Genomic DNA, 22793 nt, shown 5'->3' with positions numbered 1-22793 from the left:
AATGCGAAGTCCCACTTGAATGTTTAGGCATTTCAATGATAAATATTTCTTCGATATTTGCAGCTTGTTCGATTAAAAATAAATTGAATATTTGGTCGTTTTTAATGCAATGTTTTTACACGCCCTACTGATCAGGATGCAACGTATAATTCTACAAAACCTCGCTAGAAGACGTTCGAGCTTCGACCGAGCTTTCCACTCCACTACTCGCCGGCTTCTGAGGACACGGGCAAGTACTCCTCCTCCTCAGCTGTGTTTTTCAAATCTAAAGATGACAGTTTAGCGCCGCAAATAATCAAAGGGGGTTAGATTGACTAGATTTATTTGCCCGGCAAAAGAGAATGGATCAAACAGAAACGTAAAGAAAAAACCTGCTACTTGAGACTCGAGTCAGCAGATAGCAATAAAGATTAAAGGTGATAATGATAGGCGCTAAAGGGCTCCCCAAGAGTTGTTGCAAATATTTTTTGAAACCTAATAAAAGCTTTTTTCATCTAACAGACATTGCACATTGGATCTTGTCTTTTAGAACCTCTACTGTCTTGAATAGTACCCCAGTGACCTCACAAAACGTGTGCATTTGTTGCTACTTAAAGGAGTCTAAAATGTCTGGTGGTTGCTGAAGCACCCACAAGGTCTAGAAGTTGATGCATTTTGTCGACACGTTAATTATGTGGACTTTGATTGTGCTCATCAACTACGGTAACAATTTATATTCTCAAGGTTTCACAAGTTGGAAAGTGAAAAGGTCTTGTGAACGGAATAGCAAAACAATCAGGTGTTTTCTCTCTTTATTTTGTCACCTCATCGTTCTAATACAGTATAATTGATCCTATCAAACTATCACCTACCAAGAGGTTAAAAAGGTAATGACAGTATTTTGATCTTTTTGCAATTGGCAGCGGCCGATTTAAACGAGGGGCACTTTAGTTGGAACACTTGAAGGCTGGTCCTTTTCTCTCTAATTATAAATCGTCACGTCAGTACAATGCAATCTGTTTTTTGCACAGTTCCAATCTGGAGCCAACCGATAAAGCATCTCCAAAATCGAAGGTAAAAACAGTCAGTTGGGAAATCATTAAATTGTAGTTGTGTGGGATTTGAACAGATCACTTATTGCGCTTGAAATTGCTTTCAAGAGGTGTGGGGTGGCTGGAGTTCCCAAACATTGGGCATTCCACAATTACTGCATGTCAGATACATGACTGTAGCTCTTTCACAACCACGGCAAGAACGACATTAAAGCGTGTAGACTAACTTAAAATAATCGTGAGAATGTATTTCCCTTCTTCTCTTACAACAGACGTAAACTTGGGAGAGCATGCAGGAAAACGAGCAGGAACTACACAGCCCCCTTGCAAAACTATACATAGATCAAAGGGTTAACATGCCGCATGCACAGATCTACATTTCAACCAGCATGAAATCTATCAATAGGTCGCACCACAAGACCTGATTTGGTTGAAGTGGGATTTTTCCCAGGAGAAGCAGGCTTAAGATGATCCACACTAACTGTCTTCATTTGGCCGTTAAGATCAATGCCGCAAGTCTTGTCCCCAAGACGAATTGCACTGAACAGGCCTTCATAAGGAGGAGTCAAAGACGACCCACCGCAATCAACTTTCAACCACACCAGGGAGCACGAATACAAACTTTGAGGGACAGAAGTCGGTCTTTGACCATGGAATGACGTTGGCCAACTGAAGTTGAGCTCTTGGCTGAGGTGTGGGCCATGACGAAGTCCTATATGTTCCTGCAAGGTGCTAAATTTGATCTTACTGCCCATCATCAATTCCAAAACTCTCAACCAAATTCAGACCCCACCCCAACCGTCCCCAGCCCGCATCTCCCGAAAACAATGATGTAGTCCTACACTGCGTCGAACAAACCGCAGAGCAAGATGTCCCATTTCAAAAACTGATGGAGGTGATTTGAAAAGGATTTCCTGACCACATTCAAAAGGTGGATCTGGATGTGCACCCATTCTGGCCAGTTCGCAAGGGCTTGTCCGTTGGCAACAATGTTGCCTTGCATGGTGGCAGGGTAGTCATTTCAAGGCTACTGAGAAAGCAGGTATTTCAAGACTTACAACGGCCCAATTAAGGAATTGAAAGGACGTTAGCTAGAGCCAGACAGTGTGCAGACTGGCCTGGCATCACAAATGAGGGAAAAATGATGCTTGAAACATGGCAAGAATATGAGATCGTTAAATCAAGCCAACAGAAAGAGCCTGCCTGAGTGGCCCTGGGAGTCCGTTTCAGCCAGTCTTTTATCTCATGTGGGTAACGAATATCTCTTCTTTGTTGGCAAGTGTTCTGGGTGGCCAGAACAGTATGCCAAGGGTCACAGGGTGGGGGAAATGCCTGCTTCAGTGGAGCACTTGTTTTAGATTTCCTCGCAGCATAATAACAGGTGGGGGAGCGCAATTCCAGTGCAGAGAGTTAGCAGTGTTGTGTAACAAATGGAGAATTCTCCAAGACCCATCCACGCCGTATAATCATAAAGGCAACGGTCATGCGTAGGCGGGAGTTAAATCAGTCAGATTGCTGATGGTGAGGACTACTCCCAAAGGACGAGTGGAAGATGAATTATTCGTGAGAGCCATGATGGAGTTACGTAATGCTTATGAGGTTGCAAGGTAGCAACTCTACCTTCCACTCCAATTTCTCCTGAAAGTATTTCTCACAACCAGTTAAAGGAGCCTGATAATCAAAAGGATCCATAGATCCACCAAAACTCGTCATGAAAATCGTGCAGGCAAACTCTGTGATCTTGGTACGGGGAATCAAGCATTCGGATCGAATCATTACAATGATTGAAATCTTCCAAGGTGGTCAAAGCTCTAAGCTAGAGGGCGACATGGGATGAATCTCGTAGAGAAATAGGCCTTATCATCACTCAAAAGTCCCCATGGGGGAGGGGAAGACACCCGAAGATAACGATTTCAACGACGACAAGAGCGAAAACGACAACAAGCTCAAACTGAGAAGAAGTTCCCGAGATCGAGTACCACCAGTGCAATTCCGTGTGGAACGCGAACCTCACGGGGGGAATGTAATCGGTCACACTAAAAAAGGCGTTTATTAATCTTTTTTTTACTTTTTTTATTTGCGGACTTCCTTGCCGCTGCCGGGATTAGAATCCCAACAGTTCAAGACGAGAAATGTATTCCTTTATTTACTTATAAAGTATATTATTTGATCGACCAACGAATTTTGTGTTGGCTGAACTGGCTAACCCTTGAATATAAGGTTGATCAGGAGTTTTCGACAAAAACTTGTCCAAGTCCGACTTAAATCCTGTTACTGGATCAACGCCTACATACGGCCTACGCATATTTGAAGGGAGCAAATTGAACAATGAAGGAGCCCAAGAATGAAGAGAAGTGGACTTCATTGTTCTTACTTGTCTGGATTCTCGAGGGCTTGAAGGTGCTCTCAAAACGCACGATAAGCCCCTACGGTCACTACAATTGACCCTAAATCCTATGTCGGGACAAAGCTCATGAATGCTTTTGAAAACGTACAATATCAGATACCTTTCTTACCTTCTCTGAATACTGTACAATCCCAACCATTCTAACCTCTCCCAATACGAGAGCTCTCTCATATCCTCAATGTTCCCATTAAAACATCTTTGGACCTGCTCGAGCTTTTGCAAACCTGCGGAACTAATTGGAGCCCAAATGGGCGAGGCGTATTCAAGATGCGGATGGACAATCCACTTGCACAGAATTAGCATTGTTATACTATCTCCGGACTTAAACGTGCGACATGTTCGTTTGTGGTGTAGTTGTTGTTATGGTTCTATTGAGTTTTCGTTTCCAATGAAGAAGACTTTGTCTTAAAATACTGTGTATGAGAACAAACAATCCGAATATGTAAATTCGAGGCATCCTTATCTCCCACTTGCACAGACTCGTACAAGAACCGCGAGATGTTGTCTGACCTTTCATTGTCTTTTCCCTCAAAATTGGGCAGGAATTTCACTCATTGAAAATGTATTATTAATTCTTGGTCATTGCTTCATCACACTAGCCCAATGAAAGTACTCTCCCGCATCGTTTTGGTAAATTCCAAGGTTTCGGATAAGTGTGTGTTGATTTTCTTAGTTCTCCCTTCCCAAAATGTCCAAAATCAGGGCGCTGGACCGCATTTTTTATTGAATTTCCTTCACTTAACCATGGAGTAGTTCGACATGCCCTAAGGGATCTCTCATTCCGAAATAAACACTTGAACTTAGCCCTGAACACGGATCAAGCAATTAAGAGAGCAGCGTCATTACTCATTACTGTAAATTTATACAAAAACAGTGGTTCGTATGCCGAGCAGAAATTCGAGAGTGTTGCTCTAACCAGTTTTCTTCCAAATGCATCGGTTCAGCTTTTTCCCCACATGAAAACCGTCAAACTTCTGCCATGTTTGCTCGATTTGAAGGCAACTATTTTGTCTGGTCCTAGTCATTAGTCATTACAGTGAAAATTTTTATAAGGTCCACATTGCCATGAAGAATAAAAAAATCAAAAAAATAAGTAGAGATCACAGACGTAGACTCTCTAATAGGAACGTCAAAAGTGATTGAATTGTAAATGTCTCTGTTTCCTTCCATTCTATACTAACAGGAATTCCATTCCAGTAGCCTTAAAAAGTCCGCAACAATGACCTTTGAAAAGCTTTGTCCCTCGTTATATTAATCTCATTTTATTTCATTTCACTCATCTAGGCAGGATATGATGATTGCAACCTTGACTTTGGCCATCCTTGTGGCCTTTCAAACCGGCCAAGTCTATTGTATCGTAATTCGTGATATCCATTTCCCAGGTGAGTTTCTAACATCATTAAATTCGTAATGGTGTTTACCATTTTAATGGCTTAAATGATCATTTTGGAATAACCACTACAACAATCAATAAGTTCTGGGTCATTTTGTAAGACCTGAAATTTTGAATATTTGCCATGTTTTATTTCTCATTTCCTTTTTTTACTTTTTTTACTATCCTAACCTGATCATGAAATACTCATTTGCTGAAAATGGAAACAAGAAACAAAAATATGACGATCAAAAAAATATGACAAGTGAACCTTACATTTGTATTGGAAGTAGCTTGCCTTTGTCAAAACTCATCAACTGTTCCTGCAAAGGGCTAAAAAGTCTCGAAAGCCATGCTAAGATGTCTACTAGATACTATGTAGGTACTAGATGCAGTGAATTGCAGGGCTTGGACAGTTAACTTCTTAGAAATAGTAATCCATTACCGTTTCTTCCTAGCGTTACTTTTTCTAAGTGATATCGTTACTTTGCAGAAAAAAGATGGCCAGAAACGGCAAAAACGTTTTACACGATTTTTTCACGTTTAGTTAGTACGAATAACTTGAAACAAATGACGAATGTAGAACAGTACAAGGGCTAAAGGATACATGGTTTCCTGGATTGAGGATTCTTTGGGTCTAACCTTTTTTCACATTTTGAGAAGCACTGTTTTCATCTTTCTTTTTTGATGGTTCGAAAAAAAGTTAAAAAAACAGCAACAAATATTCCACTAGTTTGACGAGAGGGAAATCAGTGCCACATTTAGGGCTAACTTAAAGGTTTTCAGACATGCAATAAGTAATGTCGTACGTCACAGAAAATGCATACATACTACGTTGATCTAGTCATTATCTCAGAGGAACAGAAAAACGTATTTGGGTTGTGTTGCGTCTACATCGCCACTGTCATTGGTTGTTTGACCAATTTCATTTTTTTGTACTTAGTAATAAAATATCCAGTACATCACAGCAAAAGCATCTTTATTTTACTTCACATTACTTTCTTTAATGTCTGATCCACCATCGAGTTAGGTGTTGTCAGATCTGGTTATCCCTTGAATTTAGGGCTGATAAAAAATTGCCCAAGTCTGACTTGAAAGATGCTACCAGATCAACGAAGCCTTCCTATTCCCTGCAAATAAGTAGCCATCGGTTTCCCCCAACAGTAATTTCCGCCATGGTGAACTTTGCCAAAGACAATCCCCACCACCATTGAACTCTCCAAGGGTGAGCTCCGACACAGTGAACTCCGCCAACAACAATCTCTGCCAACGGTAATCTCCGCCATCTTATACTCCACCATAATTATCAGAGATCAGAAGCAATGGAATCAGAGGAAGGACGTGTTTTGGTCGTGCCGTGGTAAAGATCATCAAACGCGAAAGAGTGCCTGGTGATCACGGTGTAATACTTTCTGCGACTGAAAGGTTTGCAGAAGGGACTACCCGGATCCAAATTGTCCAGACACAAATTTTCCCACAAGGCAAATTGAGCGGACGAGCGATGACCGACGAGTATACACTCTAACTGTCATTCCATGAAAGCTGTGATCGCAGCGGTAAACTTCCAGGTGTTCGGCTATGCGCAACCATCGCTCCCTGCCACCATGTGAAGGTTCACACGCCTTCGACGAAAGGAGAGGTCAAGTCAAGGAGTCTCCTTGACCTGCTTCTTATGCAAATGCTGTGAAAACGAGTGCCTCAGGGCACTGAATATTTGCGGCTTTGGTCCTAGATTTTGTCCCCTCAGATGGAGCGGCAGATTTGAACTCCAAAGTAATCGCCGGTTTCATATTTGAAGAGTTAAAGAGCTCCAAGGTACTGAGATTTTGAGGATTCAGGGATACCGTGTGGGTGATACGACTGTTCGCATTATGACAAAGTAAGATATGCTTGTCAAACAACGGTTCGGAAATGCTACTGAGTTTGTCTGCGACTACCCCAATCGACAGTGACGGTGTAAAATCTGTGGAGAGTCCAACCATTCAAGTTACGATTTCTTCATGTCCCAATCGAAATCCCACATGAAGCACGTAAGAGTACGATAGTTTCTTTTGCTGTTCCTATGTCAATGTGACAGAGGAACAATTTGGGTTGGAAGGAACATGAATCCACGGATGCGCGCCATCTGGAATGGAAATCGTAGAGTCCAAGTAAAAATAGGTGGCGAAATCCCTGAGGTGGTGATCATTCCCTCAAAACGAATCCGTGTTTGGCATCAATACCAAGTCCAAAAGTGCCACCTCTGCGGATCACCATCTCATTTTCGAGCGTATTGGGAACAAAAGAGAGCGGGAGGGTTCAGGAACGAGAGGTGGGGATGGATTATATTGACCCAAAGATTAAAACTAACCAAGGATCCGATGAACTGGACGAAACGAGAGGAAGAGGAGGGGGAGTTTTAATTCTTGCATTACGGGGGCAAGCCTTGGTCCGAAATACAAGTAAATTTCTCAAATGTATGTGCTGTTCACTTCAACAACTTGGGTGTGTACTGCCTTTATCTGTCCCCAAATGCAAGTGTGTGCATGAAAGAAGAACTAAACACATACCTCGTGGAAATAGATGTAGGGAAAAACTGGGCGATTGTTGGTAAATTCAACGTGCCTGTCGTGGATTGGGAGTCAGGGAGTGGGGGAAGCGAGGGGGGACAACGGCTTGTCGATGCAGTTGGCGATAAGTCATTAATCCAAGTTGTTCGCGGTCCAACACTTGATGGCGGAAACTTGTTAGACCTCACATTCACGAATGAGGCAGCAACAATAAAGAAGTGGACCATAAGGCCGGATCTAGCCATTAGTGATCACCCCATGGAGCTTATATTAAATACAAACTTAGTAGTGCCAAAAACGCAAGAAAATATTCCTATGTACCCCTTCGGAAGGTACAACCAGTTTAGAGATTATCTGGACGAAGTTGATTGGATCGCCATTCTCCCTCCAATGGCTGTTGAGGATGCGTGGAGAACCGTGGAGCAATCTGTTGTGAATGGCATGCAATCTTTCATTCCTTGGAGGCCCAGATGCCTTGCTGGCAAACCCCCGTGGATGAATAAAATCTCCGCAGCTTCATCAAAAAAAGTTCGGAAAACGAGTCTAAAGCCCAGCGCAAAAATCGGTTAGCCAACGATCTAAATCTTCAAGCTTTCTACGGCTACGTCAATTTTAAAACACGGATTGGACTACTTCTCAACAGTTTCAGGGTTGTGGAGGGAAATGATCAAAATATGGCCACAATCTTAAACAATTACTTTGCAAGTGTTTTTGGCGACAGTTCCTTGATGCATAGTGGAGTGAAAAACGGTCAGAACTCAATCTTAGATCATCAATACATCGGATGGAAAGACGTGGCAAAGAGGATTTCCGCGCTAAAAGCATCCGGATTGTCGGGTTCAGATTGTATCCCTGCCATTGCGCTGAGAAAATTGGGCAATTCTGTGGCTGTACCACTGGCAATTGTGTTCAATATGTCCCTACAAGAGTGTCGAGTAAAAGATCGCATTGTGGCTCATTTTGACGAGCATGAACTTATTGCTGAGGAAAAGCATTGCTTTCGAAATGGAATGTCGTGCATGACTAATCTGATTCAGTTCAAAGATTTTTGACTGGTGCCTTGGAGGATGGGGATTATGTGGACGTTGTATACCTCTATCTTGTAAAAGCCTTTGACACCGCTGACCATCGTATCTTGATGGGAAAGCTCGAGTTGGCTTCCATTCCTGCCTACATGAGAGCCTATATTTGGAACTGATTGACTGGTAGAAGTCAACAAGTGGTTCTAACTGGACAGGTCTCTTCATGGCAGCCAGTAATCTCTGGCGTGCCTCAAAGGAGTGTTCTTGGCCCAGCTCTTTTCCATCTTTTCGTCGATTACTTGGGTTATAACGGTAACTCCAGGGTTTTGAAATTTGCAATGACACTAAAAAAATTCTTCGGATGATGATAGGGCGGCTTTGCAAAGTGATCTTGACAATTTAGCGGCATGGGCTTCAGAAAACGCAATGAAGTTCAATGTCTCAAAGTGCTCGGTGGTGACAGTGGGAAAGTTGAGGATCAAACAAACTATCATTTAAGTAAAATTTCCATTCTAAGAGTAGATGCCCACCGATATCTTGGTGTGTTATTCAATATCAGCTTGAAATTGAGCCTACATTCATCTACAGTGATTTTGAAAGCAAATCGATTGTGCGGCACATTGAGGCGCCACTTTCAGTCTTGTCATGGTGAGACCCTAGAAAAGGTTTTCCTCCGTCAGTTTTTCACTCCCACACATGCAGTATGCATCTTAGGGATGACTTGAGTTTCCTGTACAATAAACAATGATGAACTCCACCAACGATAATCTCCGCCAACGACAATCCCCACCACCATTGAACTCTCCCATGCCGAGCTCTCGCCACAATGAACTCCACCACAATGAACTCCGCCATAGTGAACTCTGCCAACAACATTCTCAGCCAACGGCAATCTACTCCATGGTAAACTCCAACACAATGAGCTCCACCACTGATTACGCAGTGAACTCTGCCAAAGGCAATCTCCGCCATAGAAATCTCCGCCAACGGTAATCTCCGCCATGTTATAATCCACAATAATGAACTCCGCCAACGATAATCTCCGCCATGACAAACTCCGCCATAATGAGCTCCGCCACGTTCAAGCCCGCCAAGTTAAATCTCCGCCCGCCATAAAACCCGCAAGATGGAACTCCACCAATGAAGAATTCACTATGATATATTACCGATTCTGCCAATTGAGCGAGACTGTTCTAAAGAAAAGAAAATTCGACAAATCGATTACTGTCTAAGGCAGTTTTCCAAGCAGTAAAATGTACTCCACCTGAAATGTACTTCTCCAGAGAGACGTACCTTCGAAAAAGTATTCTAAATTTACGTATTGAAAGTCTGATCAGAATACGGAAAAATTGAAGCTCAATAAAGAACATTCGCCTTTAATGTCTAAATCTTAAGACAAAGTTTTCATCTTTTATCTTCACTCATTGTTTTTGCAAATCTTAAGATATTATTGGTTTACAAACAAACTTGAGCTGGTGCGTCTTCTCTGGAATGCTAATTAAAAATTTGTCGAAGTCAGACTTTAAAGATGCTACCGGATCAACAAGGCCTACGTATTCCCTTCGAATATTAGAGAGAAGCAAATTAAACAATGCAGGAGCCCTTGAAAGAAGGGAGTTGGACTTCATTGTTAGACTAGCCTGGATTCTCGAGGGCTTGAAGGTGCTCTCAAAACGCACATTAAGCCTCTACGGTCACTGCAATTGACCCTAGATCCTGGGTTGGGACAAAGCTCATGGATACTTTTGAAGACGTACAGTATCAGATACCTTTCGTATCTTCTCTGAACACTGTACAGTCCCAGCTTTCTCAGTCTCTCCCAATACGAGATCTCTCTCATATCCTCAATGTTCCTAATAAAACATCTTTGAACTTGTTCCACCTTTTGCAAACCTTTATGAACTCATTGGAGCCCAAATGGGAGAGGCATATTCAAGATGTGGCTGAACAATCGACTTGTACAGCGTTAGAATACTTTCGCTATCTCTGGACTTAAACGTGTGAAATATCCAGCCACACATTTTTAAAACTTTACCCACCCTCAACTGGATATGCTTATCGAACTTTCCATAATTTTGGAGGACTTGTGGGCACCCTGGATAGACGGATCCGCCCCTCTGAAAAAACAATAAACATGCTTTCTTGGAAGCTCGCAACGTCGAGACTTGTTCATTCCTTTCGTGGTGACCCCGAGGTGATAAACGCCCAAATGTCCATACCAGACACGCAATCTAGCGTGAATGGCGTATTCCGTGCACAATCGAGTACACATCATCCTAATATGATATGGATAAATGATGTACAGAATGAACGATGGTTCACGGAATTGTGTTTATCAAAATTTGTAAGAAAATGTATGTTGTTATCTTGTGAAAATCACGAAGTCGTTGGATCGCCCAACGTGTGTCAGTTGACGGTCAGATGTCAACCAAATGCCACCCCAATCCTCGCAGAGCCGTGGTAATCCATCATAAGTAATTTCTCCAGCCCATCATTGCTGATAGACAAGATCTCGAAAAGTTGTAAAATTTGGCGACACTCCCAAGGAACTGAGTCTCAGAAATTGATCCGACGTAGCCTCGCAAACTCTTCGTTGCGCTAGGCAATCTACCCGTGGATATTATGAGAAAGGAAGAGAGTCTAGATAAGCAATCCCATCCCTGATAACGGTTGTCACCAAAATGCCGGCCCTTGACCACGAAATATGACCGAACTCTTCGTGGACAACTTTGAAATTGATGAACGTTCGGGCCGGTGGTGGACAGATGTCTCCACAATCTCTGGTCTACATTAGAAGCGGACAGATTAGACCATAGAACAGATAACCCGTTCAGCCTCCATGAGGAAAGGCAGATGCCAACGTGATAGGGGCAATTAAACCAAAACCTCAGTCACATTTTCGTGCTCGAGGAGAGCAGAGCAACCCATCGCCCTTCAATAAGGGCAAGAGGCACATTTTGGTTCTCGAGGAGAGCAGTCACGCATCACCCTTCATCAAGAATAGCAGTCTCGATTTGGAGCTCGAGGAGAGAAGTCAGTTTTTAACCTCTCCAAGGAAGAACCACCCGTCATTGCTAAGTGCTGGGGCTTTGCCATTGTTGTGGTGCCAAGAAGTGGGATATGCTTTGAAGGACAGAGATCGTCATTGTAAGGGAAGTAGCAAAACCAGGAAGCAGTGCACAAGAGCAAGAGGACCTGGGAAGTGCCGAGTCTGATTACAGCACTTCGTCACTATGTTTGTGGACCTTCAATCTCGTCGAGTGGACATCATCCGAGGATCTCCGTTGGACAATCTCACCACATATCGATCAGTAATTATTAACCCATTGTTTCATATGTAAATATCCCCTTTTCCATTGGCCCAACAATTCCCCCACTTTTCTTACCGGAGCAAGACAGCTGACAGGCGGTGTGTTTGTGATGAATAAAGTATATTGAACTGTACAGTTTGACTTGAAGAGTAGCCTAAATCTCCCAGACGACCGAGATCGTGCTGGCATCGTAGGCAGTAGAGGTAACAAGTGATTTGTATTCAACTGTATCTAAATTTCATCACTCTTGTAGCAGAAATCAGTAGTTAGGCTCTAGAGTAGAGGTCGACTTTGATAGACGCATTTAGACAAGGATAGTGACCTCATTTTGCAGCATAGCTAGCCTTGAAGATTGGCCCAGGTGTATGCCAGACAACAAAGATTGATCTGGGACCGTGTGGAGTAGAGGTAGCTAACGATTTGTATCCTTTGTCAATTGATGATTGTTTGAGGCCCTGATAAAGGAAGCGCGGACTATTGTTCGTATGCCCTGATTAGGGTTATAACCGGAGGCCTTAAGATAGGTCTAAGAAATTGAAGCCCTTGTACTAGGTGCTCTCCAACTTTGAGAGCTTGGGTCAAGAGTTCCATGTTTCCGTTCACCACGGGAATTCAATAAGTCAGGACCTTTCACCCCTGGTTGGTGGACGGAACATGGCATACAACACGTTCAAACTGTCTCCATCAAGCTCCCGGCTTGGTGCCCCAATCAGCCAAAGATCTGGCTTGCCCAGGGCGAGGTCCTTTTCCGTCAAAGGGGCGTTACAGCGGATTCTACCCACTTTGACCATATCCTGGGCGCTCTAGACAATGAAACGGCTGTCAGGGTTTTAGACATCATTCGAGCTCCTACTGGAACCTCCTACCAGGCAATCAAGTCCCGGCTCATTGGTTCTCTTGCTTTGACTGAGTTTGAGAGAGGGTGCAAGATGACTGGTGAGCTTGAATTGTGAGAAGACAAGCCCTCCTCCCTCATGAACCGCATGCTAACCAACTACGACCAAGGCACCTGGCACCTGAACACCTACACCTTGGTTCTTCCACCACTGATCTCCATGTCTTTGCTAAACAAGTTGTCCATTAATGGGCCCTTAGGAAGGCCTCTATTACTATGATATCGCCAATCAAAGGCAATACTCCTGGAAATGCGGTCATTAATGGCATACACTGTAATCCCCTTAAAAGAAAAAATCAAAGGAAGTACCAGCCTACGTCCCACTCTTATTGCTATTTCCACGCTTTATACGGAAATAAGGCGGTAAAATGCTAGTCTCCGTGTTCCTTCACAAACAGCAATAGAACTTTGGGAAACAAAATAGCCGGCCGCTAGTGATCTGGGTGGTCGGCTCTGCGTCCAATGCTCTCTTCCATATACGAGATCAGGTTTTGGGGCAGTCATTCCGATTCATGGCCCGAGCAAAAGTGTTTGACGCAACCAATTAAGCCCTGGCCCATGCGGCCATTTTGGCCAAACCAAAACCTGAGGCCCAATTAGCCCTCATAACGGATGCTTCGGATGTGGCTGTTGGAGGGATTTTACAACAGTTGGTGAACTCTGCTTGGAAGCCCTTGGGTTTCTGTAGTCGGCAACTCCGGCCTCCAGAAACGCGTTACAGTGATTTTGACAAGGAACTCCTGGCAATTTACCTGGCCATCCGTAGTTTTCGGACATCTCTTGAAGGGCGAAATTTTGTGGTGTTCACGGACCAGAAGCCGCTAACATATTGGATGTCCTAGATTTTAGAACCCTGGTCCGCTTGCCAACAGCGCCAGCTATCCTACATTTCTGGGTTTACTACTGATATCAAACATATTTCTGGCCAGGACAACTTGGCTGCAAATGCGCTTTCAAGGCCATGTATTGGGGGGATTCAGCTGGGCTTCAATTTTGGGGCCATTACAATGGCACAGCGCAGCGACTCCAAAACCAATGCTTGCCGCTCCCACATCACTGGCCTCCGTTGGCAGGACCTCCCCATACGTGACCATGATACCCTCAACATCTTGTGTGATGAGAGCACAAGCAAAACACGCCCTTTTATCCTTGCCCCTTGGCGCCGTTGTGTGTTTGATGCGGTTCATGGCCTCTCTCAACCTGGGGTAAACATCACACTCAAGATGGTTGCATCTCGATGCATATGGCCAGGTCTTTCCAAACAAGTGAGAGATTGGGCCCGAAATAGCATCCCTTGCCAAAGAGCGAAGGTTCACCAACACATCCGTGCACCCTTAGCCGAATTCAAAAGTCCCAAACAACGTTTTGATCACATACACGTGGACTTTGTTGGACCTTTACCATCATCCCATGGTTTCACATACCTTTTCACCATTATTGATAGGTACACTCGTTGGCCTGAAGCCATACCACTCTCTGACACATCTACCAAATCTTTTGCTAGGGCGCTCTTATCCCATTGGATTGCTAGACTTAGGGTTCCACAACAAATCACCTCTGACTGGGGATCCCAGTTCGCTTCAGCTATGTGGTCCCACTTGTGCAGCCTGATTGGTACTGAGACCTCTCACAGGACAGCATATCACCCACAGGCTAACCACCTTGTAGAAAGGATGCATTGACAGCTTAAGGCTGCACTCATGGCTCGGTTAGCTGGAGAGGACGGGCTGGACCATTTACCGTGTGTGCTACTTGGCCTTTGCACTGCTGTTAAAGAAGATGTGGGTTCTTTGGTCGCCGAGATGGTATATGGCGCCATTGGCAGTTCCGGCTGATTTTTCCCCTGCAAATCAGCCTGACCCCGCGGTTTTTGGACATCTTCAACTCCTACAGGAAGCCACTGGCACTTTGACGGCCACTCAAGTTGTACGACATGGTTTTGCCCCTTCTAATATTCCGGATAGTCTCCATTCTTGCCATTTTGTTTTTGTGAGACGTGAACCGGTCCGTTCCCCGCTTCGTGCACCGTATGATAGTCCGTTTGAGGTTTTGTATAAGACAGACAAAACCTTCAAACTCCGGATCGGAACCAAGATTGAGGTGGTCTCCATTGACAGGATCAAACCAGCCCACATAGATCCAGCTATTCCCGTCGTTGTTGCTCAGCCCCCACGTCGCGGCTGTCCGCCTTGCCAGTCACCCAGTCCAACACCACCTGAACCCTTTTCGGTCCCACGAGCAGAGCCGGATACCGCCATCACCAAGTGTGGGCGAAGAGTGGAAGCCCCCTGATTGCCTCATTCTTTGAATTAGGTACGCGAGATGTTATTGTTTTCTTGTAATGTTCTTTTGTTGTTGCTGTTTTTCGATTGAATTATGGTGGTTCCCTACCAAAAATTCAACCATTTGCGGGGGGGGGGCGGTGTAATGAGGCCACCCTGGACAGACGGGTCCGTCCCTCTGAAAAAAACAATATACATTCTTTCTTGGAAACTCGTAACGTGGAGCCTTTAGACTACACCTAAATCTTTCATTCATGAGACCTGCCCAATATCTTTGCCTCCATTATGTATGAGTTGAGTATTCAAAGGAGTTGACCCAAAGGTCATTGAGAGGAATTTCATTCCGTTCAGGGCCATATTACGTACTCTCAGTAACCTAAGAGTAGATTCGATCTAGGTCCTTTGCAAGGCTAGTGGAATCTTGGCCATTCCTGGCAGAAATTAGATTTGTATCGTCAGCATAAGAAGAGAGACTGGACTGGCAGTGATACTAAGTATTTTAAGTGGGACAATGAATATTATAAAAAGGAGAGATCCCAGGATGGAACCCTGGGGAACACCTGATTTGACATCAAGAATGTCACTAAGGTATCCTTTGACCTTAACAATTTGCTTTCTATCATGAATGAAGCTTCTTATCCGATTGACAACCTTGCTTTGGATCTCAATGTCATGAAGTCTATTAAGTAAATGGCGATGATCTTCTTTATCAAAGGCCTTGGCAAAATCAAGATTGTCAACGTCAACTGACTCGTTTCTTTCAAGTCCCTCAATGACCAACTCTAAATGCTCAATCTGTTCGGTAAACATGCTTAAATGTGCTCGGGGCTTGAGAGGCATTGCTAGATTGGGGCAGATGGCGTCCTTCATGGGACAGTCTTCGTGTTTCGGAGAAGGAGAATGTCCACAACGAAAGCGCTTCCCGGCGAGGTTTGGTGTCGCACATTTCTTTTGGAAGCGAGACTTGCCTTTCTGGTGACTCACCACCTTTGCGATTGGTAAAGTCGTTCCTCCCATTGCTTGAAGAGTGGCTTGGGTAATGATCGTGCAATACGATTAAGCTCGTCGAGAGAGAGGGGCGTTCTGATTTCAAGAAGCTCTCTTTCAGATGCGGATCTGACGTAGCACAGATGTAAAGAAATACATACAAGTCGTCCACGTATAATTTGTGTAGGTCCGCTAGTTCACCCTTCGATTGAAGCTTGCTACTGAAGTCAGTGAAGGGTTGGCCTTCAAATTGTTGATATCGAAAGAAATCTCTAACCGTCTTGCAAACAAGAGGTATTTGAGGAGAAACCCTTGCTCGAGGTGTGCGAGGCATCCATCATTCCCAACAATAAAGGTGTCTTCTTGAATCTGGTCGTGAATGCGTTCTTCTAGATTTGTATCTATGCGCACTTTGAAGTATGCTTGCTGTTCCGAAATCGGACACTTATCGAGGCAGCTGTTGCTAAAAAAAAGCCTTGAACTTGCTACCCATGACCTCAATTCTTCTGGGGTGTGGTCTCTGGATACAATAAACGGCTTGAGGGCGTCATTAACTCTAGCTTTAGAACTGGCATTGGCCACCAAATCTGTGGAGCTAGAGAAAGAGCTGATACTGGGGTTTGTGGATGGAGGCTATGGTCCCCAAAACCAGATGCAAAATGGCTTGGTAATTTGAGTTAGTGTCCAAGATACCACGTTCATAAGCGTCCAAGTCCTTCGGGTGAATTTCCTGAAGGGTTTGAAGGGCACCCAATAATTTGTCAAGAGCTAATTTCAAATCACTTGACGCATTCTCTAGCTCACTGGTTGCCAGAGACGAAGGTTTGTTCACTACAAATTCACACAAACGCTGGGCGTTCTTCACCGCACGAGTCAGATGTCCTTTGTAGTCTTTGAGAGAAGAAGTCAAGCGCTAAACCTCTTCCTCGGTGCTCATTGTCACTGATTAGATACACTATCACTGAAGTTTTGAATGGAAGGAATGCAGATTCTTTAGCTAACGATATTCACTAAATGAAGGCTCACACACACTTATGCCGACTGCGGCGTGTTATGTTACGACGTGCAATGAAAGGCGAGAACGAAGTGATCAAGTTGGAGCTCCAATGCTAACTGATTTAATAAGTGGTGAAAACAGATCAACTACGATGAGTCATATACAGCTTTTCAGATATGAAAGCTACAGATCAATTTGCATAAGATTCGTTACACTACATCTACGAAAATTTGAAGGCCACAAATTGAACAATGAAGGAGCCCGAGAATGAAGAGAGTTGGACTTCATTGTTCTAATTAACATGGATTCTCGAAGGCTTGAAGGCTTGAAGGTTACGCCTAGAAATCTAACAGATCACAATGCTCTCGAAATAAAATCGACCATTCCTCAAAAACCGGCGTGCTCTAGAGTAATTGTCGGTCTGGCTAATTTCAAGTTCATAGACGAACACTGACCGTTACTGTAATTATAGAACTTGACCTTGTTCCAATGCCGAAAAAGAAATCATCCAAAGACGTAGTCTTGGACATGGAGTACGTCAGTAGTGGAGTGGAAAGCTCGGTTGAAGACCAAGCGTCTTCTAGCGTGGTTTTGTAGAGCTATTCGTTACCTCCTGATCAGATGAATTCCCGCTGAGAGAGTGCTCAATGAATTCCATCTTCATGTTCAAGCACTCGATTAAGAGGTGACGCACAACTGAAACGCCTTCTAGCGAGGTTTCAGAGAGCTTTCCACTCCACTATTGCCGTATTCCATGGTTTGGACAACATAATGTTTCTTGTTAGAGGAAGTTTGCTCTGCTCTGGCAGTCCCTTAATGTGTTGCGAACGGTGCGACACACTCACAAAATTTTGTTTTGTTCGAAAATTGTAGCATTGAGCAAAATTCTTTTTTTGCGGACTTCCATACCGCTGCTGGGATTATAACTCCAGCAGTTCAAGACGAAAAGTTTGTTCATATTACTTAACTTTTATCAGATTCCAATTATGAACCTTCCGTTGATGTAAATCGGACTGAGCGGTTTTTCACGGATTGGATTGAGCAAAGTTTAGTTCTGATCGGATTGGAAGACAATGCGCAGTTTTCATGGCGGATGACTTAGCTTCCCATTTAAAGATTTAGTCATCATGACCTTAATTCAAGAAGAACGGACACTTTTGCTGATCCGATATGCGAGGCTTTCAAGTACAACAAAACAGGAGCAAGAACCTGGGAGCATCTTAACAGGGACTGAGATGTCACATGGCTAGGCAAACTGGAAGCCCTAAAGTCCTTGATGGCCTCTAAAGCATCTGTATATGTGACTACAAGATTTTATAACCGCTAAAAGATGCCTTCTTTTCCATACTACGTGACACAGTTTCCATTTGAGAGCACTCAGGATCTGAGCCGTGTCTAATAACGAATTTACTGAAGTTTAGTCTGAAGCCCTCTTTAGCAATATGCCTTTATTGTACTGTTTATTTTCACTTGAAAAGGTACAAGGATCTTGTTGGGACACTCTATTTCACATGCCTTCAACAAAGAGTCGAATAAGGTACACATCAATGGCACAAACAATCATTGCGAGTCTCTTGTGTAGTTTAGCTCGAAAACGTGAAAACATTCCCCCAAATCTTGCCAAATCGCAATAAAAACATTACGGCGGTTTGTTTTTTTACCTTGCAGGTCCATTTGCAGAACTTGGCACCAATCAAGCCTCTCAAAAAATAGATAACGACGAGTCCTCGGGGATGATGTTTCAAGAATGGCCAGAACAGGAAGACCCTTCTTTGCAATGCGACGGCATGACCAGCGATATAACTATTAGGACCATCTTTACAGAATCCGACCAGAATGGATGTTACTTATTCAAGACCCCTGGATTTTCTTCGCCAGGATACCCTAATGCTGGGGGTGGATTAACTGAATATGACTGCCGTTTCGTGGCTCGGGTTAGTGGCCAACAACCGTTTACTTTTGCTCAAATCTACTCCTATGTTTTACAAGGGGGATCAAATATAGATAGGCCCAGGTTCAACGCTTGAACTAATGCTTTAGATGTAAGGGTTTGATTCTGTACTCTTGTTTGATGGAACCCAAGAAAGAAGAGAGTTAGAATTCATTGTTAAACCTATCCTGGATTCTTCAGAGGCTTGATTGTGGTCTCAAAACGCACGTTAAGCCTCTACGGTCGGTACGATTGACCCTAAAACCTGGTTTCTCTCAATTCATGAATGAAATTGGTCTATTGTAGGAAGGACCAAGAATACGATAGTCTGGAAGAGATATTGGTAAAAATCTACTCTTCGGTTGTTGAGAGTAATATGACGTTCAATGACATTTTGGTCAACGCCATTAAACACTCCTCTCATGGATAATGGAGGTAAAATTACTGAGTAGGTCTGGTCATGAACTACTGTATAAGAGAACAAGCAACGAGAGGTTGGGTATGCGTTCTGGCGTGCAAGAGTGGGAGACAGCTTCCACAACAAAAGACCAGCTAGCTCACATTGCTCATCTAGGCGCGTGCTTTTCCTCGTCGAATCTAAAGATGCTTTATAGCATCTGTAATCGAATCAACATTAAGGACAATTAACTGAGCCTTATCCAGCGAGATGGGGCGGCATTGTGCGGTTCCTGGGTGTCGGAGTGGGCATCACACCCGGCCTGGGACTCACGCAAGCCAAGTGCAAGAAGATTGCGTGAACCAATATGGGCGGGCTCAATGATTCTTTGCCTTTCCTGCCTTTCCGAGCCAGCCCCCAGACCTCCACTTGAAATGGATACGAGCCGTGTCCCGACAGAGTTCTGTGGACTACAAGGCTTTGTAGACATAGTTCTGTGTGCGATCGCCACTTACTTCTCTCTGATTGATTTTAAAGACTTTTCCACGGACAAGACCGAGCAAAGACGGCGACGGCATCAATCGAGTGGCCAATTGGCACGACACCTCTTAAAAGACGGAGCCAATCATTCCTATTTCAGTAATCCCATGATCCACGCGTAAATGTTCAAAAATCCGCCAGCACATCGATCAGTCACTAGATTGAATTTAATCTAACCCACAAGACATTGTGACAACCTCACACAGCACTCTGAGTCACAGCCAGTCATCTTCACTTGCTCCGGATACCTGTGAATCTCCTGTGAATCTCCTGTGAATAGTGCCTGGATTTAATTGTAAGCAAAGCAGATGGAAATGAGGCTAGTATTGGGTTTGAACCGAAACCAGAGCAAATGGAGACAGAACTAGTACTACGAACGCGAGACGAACTTTGGCGGAGCATCAACTCCAGCAACAGGGGCGGGTTAGTACGCCCGTCGGATCACGCTTTCATGAGTTGCCTCCTCATTTACTCCTTGTACGATGACATCAGATCCGACCATGTCGTCGGTAAGAAGCTCATGGAGTACCAGAACTCCAGACAAGTATGTAAGCAAATGATAGTGATGAGAAAAACGGAAGGAACACTGTCTTCACAACTCTTGGATCAGAGGTGTCAGTTGGGACATTCCTTTGAGAAGTATATTTCGAGGATTGTTTTTCAGTTTTATACAATGTTCTCAAAAAACCTTGCCAATGAGATCAACTCGGCCATTCATGTGACAATAAAACGGGTAACACAAGATAAAAAGTGCAATGAGGCGAAGACAGTGGAGAAACTAAGCTCAAAGAGAAGCACACAGAACTATTTTTTGAAAGCATTTAGAACAATATTTTTTTATTTCATTTTAGTGTTCATAATATTTGGTACAATGCCTAAAACCACATCAATGTCTAGTTGATACTACTGGTGTTTCATTTGCCTCAAATATCAAATCATTGATTTCCCTAGCTCACCCCTCCTATTTTCTCGTCCCCCACTCTTGCACGCGGGCTCGCTCAGTTGTGCGTTCTCTTATACAGTAGTTCATGGTCTGGTCCAAGAATGGTCGATGTGTACTGCTCCAAGACAGTTAGGAATTATATAGCCATATCCACTTGGAAGTAAGCAAAGCATTTCAGTTGGGGGATTTATCGCACACTTAAATCCAGATATGCTACGACGATGACACAGCGTGCACAAGTCTATTGTCCAGCCACATCTTGAATATGAATTGGATTGGAGTTTGTAAAAGGTCGATCAGGTCCAAAGATGTTTAACCAGGAACATCGATGATATGAGAGAGATCTCATATTGGGAGAAGCTACGAAGGGAGGGAATGTACAATATTCAGAAAAGGTACGAAAGGGATCTGGCTGATCCTGGACGCTTACAAAAGCATTGCTTCTCAAGCCTTCGTGAATCCAGGTTAGTGAAAATAGCGAAATTCACGAGCTCCTTCATTATTGAAATTTGATTCCCCCAAATATTTGCTGGGAATATGAAGATGCTTATCCATTAGCATCCATTGAATTGGAATTGGACAATCTTTTGATCAAAATACCTGATGAACCCGAAACTCAATCACCCTAGACAGATCCACCAATTCTAATTCGTTGATAAATCAGATATTGCATGAACATAAAAGCAGAATAAAGATTATCTTTCTTCTTGAGTTAATGGCGAGTGGTAGCCACAAATCTGGGAAAAAATGATAGAAGTAAAAAAAACCAATAGAGCAAAATAATGAAATGGTGTTGCTATGAACTTGATGGACAATAGTGTCTAGAGGGTTAACGCAAAAAGACGTCCGTGCAGTTTACCATTGAAAGTGGAGGTGCACATACGGCAAACAATTTAATAACCTGCCTTATTATCCTCTACATAGATGCAAGCCATTCCTCGAGCAGAGACTTGCCATAGATAAAACAGTTCCTAAAAAATAAAAAAACGAGCATAACAACAAATCAAATCTTCGATTGAAGCAGCAGTTTTGATTATCAAAGGTCACCATGAATCTCAGGCGGGCCGTACTGCTTTTGAAAAATACCTAATCTAGATGGGTGCAAAAAGAGTGGAAATCTCATTAGACTACAGTTTTATCCTGTGTGAGGCCTCTTTTTCAAGCACAAAGAAGTTTTGAATAGCTTGCGCCTTGTAGCTTCATGTCAAAAATATGAGCTGCACGATACCAACGGTCGACTGCAAATTCAGCATCATGAACATTTAAAGTTACCGCTTCTTCAGGCATTCCTAAACCATTGAAAAGAAAACAAAGAAAGGCTAGAGACAAGTCTATTGTACTTTTTCTTACTGTTAATCGGTACCCACACATTTAAATACCCTCCACTAAAAGTCAAGCCTTTGATCAATCTTTTTCTTGAATCATCCATCATAAATGCTTTTCTTGAATGCATTGATATCGTTTTAATCATCCATTCACTAATCCTGTTTTCTAACTCAAGTGTCTTTTCCCCTTCATTTCAGTTCGAAGGTACGAGCGTCGCTGGCACATTGACTGGTTCCTTCTGCCGATTTTGAATTCCAGCCTAAAAATAACAATAACAGGTGCATAGACAAGCTGACAATAAGCAACTTACTCCCATTGGCGGCAGACCAACCTACCGATGATGATGATTTAGCGAGCAAGGATACAGACATACTGTATTGTGGAACACTTCAAGGCGACAAAGTATATAATTTCGATAAGAATTTTGTTACAATTAGATTGACAGCTAACCAAATGATCAATGGTAAAGGAGCCAAAGTGATTATATGTTTCCCTTGAAATGGTTGGTTCTGACTGAGGTTCCCTGTGTGTTGTGTGCGAAATACCCCAGTGGTTTTATTTTATGTTTCAAATAAGATTTGAAATAAAGATTGAAAGAACAAATAGACACAGCCTTTATGATATGTGGCCTTAACCAAGTTTTGAACCTCCGGGGAGGTTTTTGACCAAAGCGATGATAAAAGGTGGAACCTTATAAGGTTGGCAATAAGGCAATAAGAGTGAACAAACGAAAGCATAGTCTCACCACGTAACTATACTTACTTATACTCAAGCTATCCAGGCCGGAATCGAAACTTCAAACAT

The 22793-nt window shown here is 43.3% G+C and overlaps 1 protein-coding gene across 1 annotated transcript; it reads left to right on the top strand.

Annotated features, from left to right (window-relative positions):
- Positions 1–969: 969 nt before the first annotated feature.
- On the top strand, positions 970–22592 carry LOC131891676 (uncharacterized). The gene is made up of 4 exons (XM_059241306.1): positions 970–1053; positions 4723–4820; positions 18522–18787; positions 22187–22592. Exons 1-4 carry the CDS (start codon positions 989–991, stop codon positions 22238–22240), a joined length of 483 nt encoding a protein of 160 aa, XP_059097289.1. The 5' UTR covers positions 970–988; the 3' UTR covers positions 22241–22592.
- Positions 22593–22793: the final 201 nt, after the last annotated feature.

Source organism: Tigriopus californicus, chromosome 12, assembly GCF_007210705.1.
Source record: "Tigriopus californicus strain San Diego chromosome 12, Tcal_SD_v2.1, whole genome shotgun sequence".
NCBI classification, from domain to species: Eukaryota; Metazoa; Arthropoda; class Copepoda; order Harpacticoida; family Harpacticidae; genus Tigriopus; species Tigriopus californicus.
This window is presented reverse-complemented; position numbering and strand designations above follow the sequence as displayed.